Genomic DNA, 9,103 nt, shown 5'->3' on the forward strand with positions numbered 1-9,103 from the left:
GAAATTGTGAATGGTTCCAATTGTAAAAGCTTAATAAGGATTTGAGATATGGTAAATGTATCTGGTGTGTTTAACTAGACTAGTTTGAATCAAGTTTTAACTTTTTATATGTTTTTTTGTTTGTGTTTGTTTCTCTCTCTTCATCAGAAGTTGCCAGCTGAAGCAGACTGCCGTCCATCCAGAGGCGGTCTGTAACTCCTCCCCAGTTTAAGGAGGAGTGCATGGAACTGAAGATTCAAGGAAATCAGCTGTTTTCCTCAGAGAGACTCTCAGCAAACACATATCTTGTGATGACCTAAATCCACACTGTGCTTTTAAAAAGAACAAAACCAGTTCACTTTTAATCCAATGATTTTGGACTAAAAAGTGAAAATCTTCTGCGTTTAGATTTTTCCCTTTGAGCATAAATAAAATTCAAACGAACTGAACAAAAAGTTTTCCAAAAATTATAAACATGTAGATTAAGACTGATGATTTTAATCTAACACAAGATGTGACTCGTTTGGTTTGAATGTTTTTCCTGTATTTTTATTAAAAGCTGCCATCAGGCTTTGGATGACATTTATCTGAGTCACTGTTCTGCAGCAGCCTGCAGGAGATGGGCAAAGAAGAAAGGAGATGGGGGGGCTATACTGTACAGAACAAAGGACTCTGTGCGTGGAACTGCGCATGAGTGCCGCCGCCACGCACGTGCTGTGAAGACAGCTCCGTGTCATCAAGCATTTCTACGTCAGCCGCCTTTTAAAATGACTCTGATTACATCCTCATTAGCGCGGCCCACGCAGCGGTAGGTGGATGGTGGACCCTGACCGGGGAAGGTAAGGAGGATGAGGAGTGGGCATCATCCCCCCCTCATTACTTTGTGTTGCATCAGCATTAAAGCAGACAAAGGATGCTGAGGATGCCACCGCTGCTGCTGCATCACTGCCTCCATGGCAGCATCACTCTGAATCAGTCACTGCAGAGGTCAACCCGATCAGGCAGCAGAGCAGCCATGATCCTTCCTCATTAAAAAATGAGTAAATTCCCACAATCACGCGTGTGCACGCGGGCCGTGCGCGCGCATATACATGCATCCTTTTTTTTTTTTATTCCATAAGAAAGTGAACAAAGCCACCAGAGAAGACCCCCCCCTCCCACTGACACCATGATGAGGCTGAATGAAGGAACTGACTGCAGCATCCACACATGACAATGCAAGACGGGCGCGTGTTTTTCTGACAGTCACCGCTTGTCTAATAAGAGCCTCTGGTGGAGTGTCTGTGAGCCTCCGTGGGCGTGGGGACCTGCTCCACATCTGCTTTTAACAGCAGAGAAAGCGCTGCGGTGAAAATAAGGCTCCACTTCCCAGAGATCCTGCAGAGAAAGGAGCGGAGTGAGTCCAATCCAGGCTGGCTCGCGCTCCTTACGCAGCAAATACAGTCCTGCATGTGCGCGCGCGCGCGTGCGTCTATGACCACACAAGAAAGAGGAAGAGTGCATGACATGATCTGGGATTTTAAAAGCCAGTATTTATAAAATACTAGTGAATGAGTGTGATGGTGAACTTCCAGGTTTCCTGACTGAGGGGGGGTTTAATGACGCTGCAGGGTCGGTGATCAGCATCTGCTGTCCGGCGGAGCTGATCCTGGATCTGCGGCGCAGGGAGTCCTCCAGCAGCGGAGGAAAACGGGCTGCGCTCGCGGAGGATTGACTGAAAGCACAACAGGATGTGGTGCTGAGGAGTGTTTCACTCCTAAAGCCGCCTTCACACCCCTACACATTACACCCTCTCCAGATTCGCACCGCACGCCAGGCTTTCACCATTTGCGCGTGCGGTTTCCCCCCTTCTACTTTTTTTTTCTTATTAATTGACTTTTTTTTGTCCACATAAGTAGAGAAAAGTGGCGCGCGCTTGGAGGCCACCGCTCTGACACTTATGCAAGTTTGCAACTCGCCGTTGGCAGCATCACCAATGAACGGGGAGGCTGAGATTAGGAGCAGGGAGGCACATGAACACAGCCAGGCGTGAATGGACGCGCTTACCTTTTACTTTCTATTCCTCTGCTGTTCCAGCCCTTCGGTCCGTTTCCATTGAACTTCTTTCACATGATGCCTCCTCGCTGCTGCTCGTTTCCTCAAAGCCTCTCGGCTGCAGAAGGCCACTTCTTCCCCAGTTGCCGCAACCAGCCTGTTTCTTTCTTCTCTGGAGCTTAAAGGAACCGCGTTAAAAAAATAAAAAAAACAAGCCCGTCTTTAATTCTACGGTCTGTTGTGGAGGTGCGCGCGCGCGCGTGTGTATCCGTGTGATCCTCCGCGGCGTGCCGCTCCGTCTCCGCTGTTTGTTACTCTCAACTGGAACGCCTCCTCTCAGTGGCTACATTGTTGACATTCGGCCGCTGACGTCACCCCACTCCCTCATTCACAACATCGTAGGCGCGCGGTCGCTTTAGCGTTGCTGTGGGCGGGAGGCGCGCGCGCACTCCGGGAACGGCCGCAGTGGAGCTTCGAGAATCGCCCTGCTGGCCGCTGCCTTAAATCCCACCCCCCACTGACCCCTCCTCCTCCTCCTCCAGCGGGACCGTGACAGTAAATGATGACACAATACATTTCTCTGTTTACATGCTGCCAGCAGGAGGAAAACTATCAGCAGTAGTAGTACTATAGTAGTACTGTAGTACTACTGTTTCATATTACAGTAGTTACAATTTAAAAGAAAAACTAAAATCATCACAACTCCTCCTGATTTATAAATGTAATTTTAATTTATAGCTACATAAGGACCAGAAAATACTGTTATTGATTGTGTTTATTTTTTTAACAGTGTCCTGTACGGAAGAGGGTTAGAGCCACTGGAAAAAAAATTAACTAATTTTTAAATATTATTTCTTTCTAATATGCGAAAAAAAAGTCAGAATTCTGAATGTAGATGGGAACCATGGAGGTAGAGATGTGGAGCACTCAGCTTCACTGACCGATGTGAGCTGTTTGGGAAGAACAGTAACACTTTGGTGGAAAATGAGGGAATTAGGCAACTTTACATGATGCTATTTCAATAATGGAAGAGCAGAAGGTGATTAAAACCAGACAGCTAGTCTCTAAATCAGACGTGTTTGTTAGCTGACTGAATTCAATCAGAATTATAAGATTAAAGTCAGAATTCTGACTTTCATTACACAATAAACTGATAAAAAAAAAAAAATCATTTAACTTTTGTTTACTTTTTCAGTGGCTCTAATCCTCTTCCGTAGTCCTGTCTATCAATAAGAATAATTATCTTGATGCCAAAGAGAGCCCAACAGATTTTACTTTCACAAGTGGAGCAGTAGGGTTATCACCATAGTGTTCCGCTTGACTTATGCATATAAATTGCTTTATTATAATTATGCAGGGAGAATTACAGATTATATGGACACTGTAATGTAGGTAGGACAGGAAGAAGGAGAAAATATGAAATAAATAAATAAAAGGGTGATAATAATAAAAAGTCTTCAGTCTGCTTCATCACCTGATGTAAAAAGAACAGAAAAAAACAACGGATATAGTATAATAGATAAATAAAGTAACACCTTGATACTATCGCTGAAGTATAAGTAGTATTTGTTATAGGCTCAAAACCTTGGACCCAATATTGAAAGCAGACAGAGCTGGATGAGTTCAAAACTAGTCTTTATTGAACACTCAGCGTGCGGCTGCTCGTCAGCTGGAGTGGATAAACTGGATCCTCTGTAGGAACAGAAACTCAGGTCAGTGACTAATAATAACGGCTGATAACGATTAAGAGAAAATATTCACTGACCTGTTTCAGAGGAGCTGATGCCAGCCGACGCAGAGGGGCAACAGAGTCCTGAAGGGAAAGCAGAACCAAGTTCACAGACCAGAAGATCAGAGAGCCGATGAGGTATAGAGGGGGAATCCAAGCCGAGGTCAGAAGAACAGTCCAGCTACGGTAAACCATTAGAATCCAGGAATCAATCCAGAACAGAGCAGATTAAAGAGCAGACAGGGGAAAGCAAACTCAGGATCCACAGGGTTGAAACAGGTCAGAACAACAAGAGTAACTCACAGGGAACAGCTTGGATAATCTGGCACTGGCAGCTGGAAACATGCAGCATATATAGGAGCTGGAAACAGGTGGATCAGATACGCAGTAATGAGAAACCAGGCAGAGTTAAACAGGTGAATGGAACGAGCATCAAGCCAGCCACCAGTGCCAGGACCATGACAGTGTTATTCAATCTGACATGTATGCTGTGGTAGCTGAAGATTTCTGTATGGAAGGGAATCTCTAAGTACCTGGAGCCCTAGGAGCAGAATATACTGTATTGTTAATTACAGTATTTGCTCCAGTCTATCAGAGAGAGGGCATTTAGTGCTGCTGCTGCCCATCATCTGTGGAATGCCCACCCTGACAACCTGAGGGCTCCTTAATCCACTCAGTGTTTTAAAACATTTCTTTGGTTCCCTTTAGATGTTTTTCTCTCTTCAAAAAATAGTTTTTTATTCTTTTCTCTTTTTTACCTGTAGTACTTTGAGATCTTTTGATGGAAAGTGCAATATAAATGAAATGTATTATTATTATTATTAATAATAATATTTCTATTTCCTCAATCAGGAAAAAACAATACTGCAATTTAACAGCATTTTATATATGATTTGAAGGTGTGAGATAATTTCACAGGAACAAAAGCAGGATTATTTTATTTTATAATTGTTTTTGGTTCAATGTCAACACAAATCTGGTTCATTCAAACACATTTTTACAGTGCAAACAAGGATCTAATTTATTCGATGCCAAAGTGCTTTCTATAGTTGTTACTGTTTTTTATTTTTTATTTTTCTAGAGGAGTTGTATACGTTAATAGTCAGGCAGGATCTGCTGCAGCGGTCTGACTAACAGTCTGATAATGTTCTTCATAATGAAGAATTCATGTAAATTGATTCGGAAGCAGCCAGCTTTATTTTTCTGTTTCTGATCATTTTTCTGTCATGATCAGCTATAATCAGCAGGGAAGGTTCAAACGGTGAGGGTAGAATTGTTGCTCCATTATTTAGACGCTAGTGGGGCTGCCTGCTGACAGATATATTCTGGATTTATTGAGAGCCACAGAAGAAAGGAGCCCTGTATGTGTGTGTTTGTACATTTATATCTAACTGATTCTGAGCCTTCAGCCCCAAACAGCAGGAGCACAGGTTTATCCCAGATATTCTCTACATGTTAGCTGAGTTTATTATTATTATTATGATTATTTCCTCTCAGCCATGAATGACATTTCAGCACCACAACAACGATTTAAAAACGAGTAAAACTTTCTTAAAATAACTGTATTTATGCTTAATTCAATTCATTAAAAAAATAGAATTTTAGTAGATAAATAAGATGTTTCAACTGTGCAGTATGTTTACCCTTAAAACAAGATAATTAGATAATATGCCCTTGAAATAAGAGATTGCATGTGTTATTTTTGTTATTTTGAATGTATATTATATAAACTTACTCTGTTGTAAAGTGTCTCACTTAATAATAATAATACATTTTATTTGTAAAGCACCTTACATTTAAAAGAAATCTCAAAGTGCTACACACTGGAAAAAAATGTAATCTAGATAAGTCATTTTTTCTTAACATAATTGCATTTGTTTGTGAATTTAAGAGGTAAAAAAAAGACATTTTGCAAATGGAACAAGACAATTTAGATTTAAACACAATTGCTTTGTATTATTTCAAGTGCATATTATCTAATTATCTTATTTTAAAACTAAAAATACTAATACTATTGGCACATTTTCTCATTTACCTACTCAGATTCAGGGTAAATACACTTAATTTAGGACATTTTTACTTATTTCTAGATTGTTTTTTCAGTGCAGGTAAAATCAATTAAAAAAGGTAAAAGAAAAAAAAAACTAAACATCATTGTAAAGTAAATATGAATAAATTGGTGGAATAATTATAAAAGGTTAACAGTTTTAAGTTCTGCTAAAAATAAAGGTTTTTATTCGTTTTTTTAAAAGGAAAATGCATTTATTTTAAGAAAAAAATGACTTTGATTACATTTTTTTCAGTGGGGGAAATCAGATAAATTTTATGATCACTTTTATTTTTAAAAATAATTTTTTTGGTAGTTTTGATTATTTTTACAAGCCTAATCGTGTTGATGCAGAGCCCCAAACCGAGCAGTGCATGAAAAACGTTCCAGCAGTGATACATCCTGACCTGGAAGCTGGTATCAGTACCATCAGTCTCTTCAGCTGAATGCATTCTTCACTGATTATATTGTTTTACATAAATCTGACATAAGATCCTCCCATCGCTGATCTCTGGAGACATTTGGCAGGTGACTCTCTCCCTCTGCCCTGTAGATCGGGTGGCAAACACATTAAAGGCAGAGAACTGGAGGATGATGATGTTCAGCATAGAGGGTATTTATTCATAATGTTTTGGTCCAGGTGGGAGTGGGCGGCGTGTAGGGAAGAGCTAATGACATCATCCGTGGATCTGGTGATCTATTCAGCCTGCCGGTCTGTTGGTGAGCAGCTTCTGCGAGGCTGTTATAAAGAAACTATTTGGCTTTTTTTATTTAATTGTTTTATTTCCAAATACATGGTGAAGCAGACATTTCTAAAAACACTTCCTTACTGCATCATTGATTTTACCTTCACATGTGGATTTGTATCTTACTTCTGGAATCTAAGGAAATGATTTGGAATCTGTACTTTTATTGATTTTATAAAGTTTCTTTATTGTAATGTTTTGCTTTGATCTTGTTAGAGGAAGCCTGAAAATGTTGCTCATTTGTTCATTAAACTTTATCTGTAAATACAAAAACAGTAAAAATGTGATCACCAAATGTGATACGACCTCATACTATTTACGATGTTTCTATTTTTTTATTTCTGCTTTTTGTTCCTTTTTATACAATAAAATAGAACAGAATAGAATAGAATATAATAAGAGCAAAATAAAATACAATAGAATAAAATAAGATAGAATAGAATAACATCAAATAGAATAGAACAGAATAAAATAGAATAGAATAAAATAAAATACGATAAAAAAGAATAGAAAAGAAATGAATAAAATAGAACAAAATAAAATATAATATAATAGAATAAGATAAAATAGAAGAGACTAAAATAGAATAGAATAAAACAAGAATATATTAGAATAAAGTAAACTAAAAAATAATAGAATACAATAAGATAGAATAGAATAGAAAAAAAAAAACAAAATAAAAATAAAATAGAATAAAATAAAAAAAAAGAGAAGAAAATAAAATAGAATAAAACAAAACAAAATTAGAATAAAATAAACTAAAAAAAAAAAGAATACAATAAAACAAAACAGAATAAAAAAAAACAAAAATAAAAAAGAATAGAATAGAATAAAATAGAATAGAATATTGTTGTTTACTAACTTAAGTGCAAAAAAGGCAGAAAGATTTAAACAAATTTGCACAACTGTACAGTGAGATGTTTTTAAAAAAATGAACAGAAATGTATCAAAATGATGAGCTTAAATGAAATCAAATTAATTTGATTATAAAGCCAAACAAACCTGCATATCTATCCGTGTTTAAGAAAAAGAACAACCAACCTTTTACAGAAAGATAAGGAACAATAGAAAATATTAGCATGGATAATTTCTGAGCAAATAAAAATCTGCTAATAATATGAAATATTGGATAATTGAAAGAAACATTTGAACCCTTCTCTAAAAATATTTCTTTATGATCCAGGATTGATCTTTTTATCATTTATCCACTAAACAATCCCTCAATAACCTTCTATTGAGCATCTTCTCCGCTAATGTGAGATATTTCCTTAACCTCCCTGTGCTAATATCTGCAGCATGTGGAGCAGCTGAGCAAGTTATTCCTAAACATGACTGCTTTGCTGGAAGCGGAGAAAGTTCTGCATGTAACGCAAACATAAACATGTTGTTATTGCAGGTAGAGTAGAGAGCATGAGTTTCCTTAATCCTATAATCTGCAGCCATTTGTCTAAAATCTCCTCCTGGTAGATTGGTATTTGACATGGAATTACCTGAACTACTCAGTGTAAATATTTATTTTCTTTAATCAGGGATGAAACATAACTCAGCTAAAAAATGAGAAACATTCTGCTGGCGAGATATATTAACACAGAAACAAAACTTGATTTTATCTTTGGTATTCGATAGCAAAATGTTATTGTTGGATCCTATTGAACAGAAATAAATGAAGAAGAGGAAGAAAAGAGATGCGAGCAGAGATGTTTATCCTGGGGACTGTGACACAGTCATGTTTCAGTTCAGGTTTTCAGTTTTCTGATGTCAAAACAAGCCACGTCAAAAAAGAGAAATGCAAATATCTATGCGTTTCATAATCTGGAGTATGCAGCTCCTTTAAACACCAATCACTGACAGAGGCATGTTTTTGTTGAATAGAGCTCACATGTTATTCGAACAAAAAAACCCACTCACTAGAGATGTTTTCATTTCCAATGTAGGAAACTGCCCTCAGGGGGGGTGCATGTAATTATGAATTATCATCACGCAGCAGACAGCTTGCTCCTCTTAGCAATGCTCACTTTTCTCTGGACATTCCATGACTGGCGCTAAGAGAGCAGCTCCGTGTGCTGCATAACGTGTTCAACTGGCAATTTGACACGGTGCCTCTGCTGACATCAAAACAATTCTGCTAACAGGCTTTTTACTATAAGCATGAAGAAGACATCAAAGTGCAGAGGAAGTGACAGAGTCATACTGCACTTTCAATCGTATGCAAGGTTAGTGAAACTGACACCTCACAGGAAATGCAATGAAAATATTCTTTAGCTTCACTTTAATTTAGCTTGTTAACAGGAGTCAGAACAGGATAAGACTCATTGAATGTTAGATGGAGACTTTCGATGGAGACAGTAGACAGGGCAGGGATTTACCATTAGAAAATAGTAGGGAGATGCCTAGGGCCCCAAGTTCCTGGGGGCCCCATAAAACTCTGCTTACATGTATGGTTAATACAACCAAATTAGAAAAAATCTAAATCTAGAGAAGTCATTTTTTCTTAAAATAAGTGCATTTGTTCTTGTATTGAGGAGGTAAAATAGACACTTCTCCAATGGAACAAGACAATTTACATTT

At 38.1% G+C, this 9,103-nt stretch overlaps 2 protein-coding genes across 3 annotated transcripts in view; both read right to left on the minus strand.

The window, feature by feature from the left end:
* The window catches only part of bach2 (BTB and CNC homology 1, basic leucine zipper transcription factor 2), a 112,701-nt gene extending 110,278 nt beyond the window's left edge, over positions 1–2,423 (minus strand). The window contains exon 1 of one of the 2 annotated variants that reach the window (XM_015382776.1): positions 2,026–2,423. The gene's annotated coding sequence lies outside the window, so the exon portion shown is untranslated. The remainder of the gene's footprint in view (positions 1–2,025) is intronic. The other variant, XM_015382775.1, reaches the window with a different exon arrangement.
* Positions 1,523–9,103, minus strand: part of LOC107089795 (mitogen-activated protein kinase kinase kinase 7-like) — a 79,980-nt gene continuing 72,399 nt past the window's right edge. Inside the window, exon 14 of the mRNA XM_015382766.1 lies at positions 1,523–1,693. Coding sequence (XP_015238252.1) covers positions 1,523–1,693 — 171 coding nt within the window. The remainder of the gene's footprint in view (positions 1,694–9,103) is intronic.

The sequence above is a fragment of the Cyprinodon variegatus genome, unplaced genomic scaffold, assembly GCF_000732505.1.
Source record: "Cyprinodon variegatus isolate N-32 unplaced genomic scaffold, C_variegatus-1.0 Scaffold266, whole genome shotgun sequence".
Classification (NCBI taxonomy): Eukaryota; Metazoa; Chordata; class Actinopteri; order Cyprinodontiformes; family Cyprinodontidae; genus Cyprinodon; species Cyprinodon variegatus.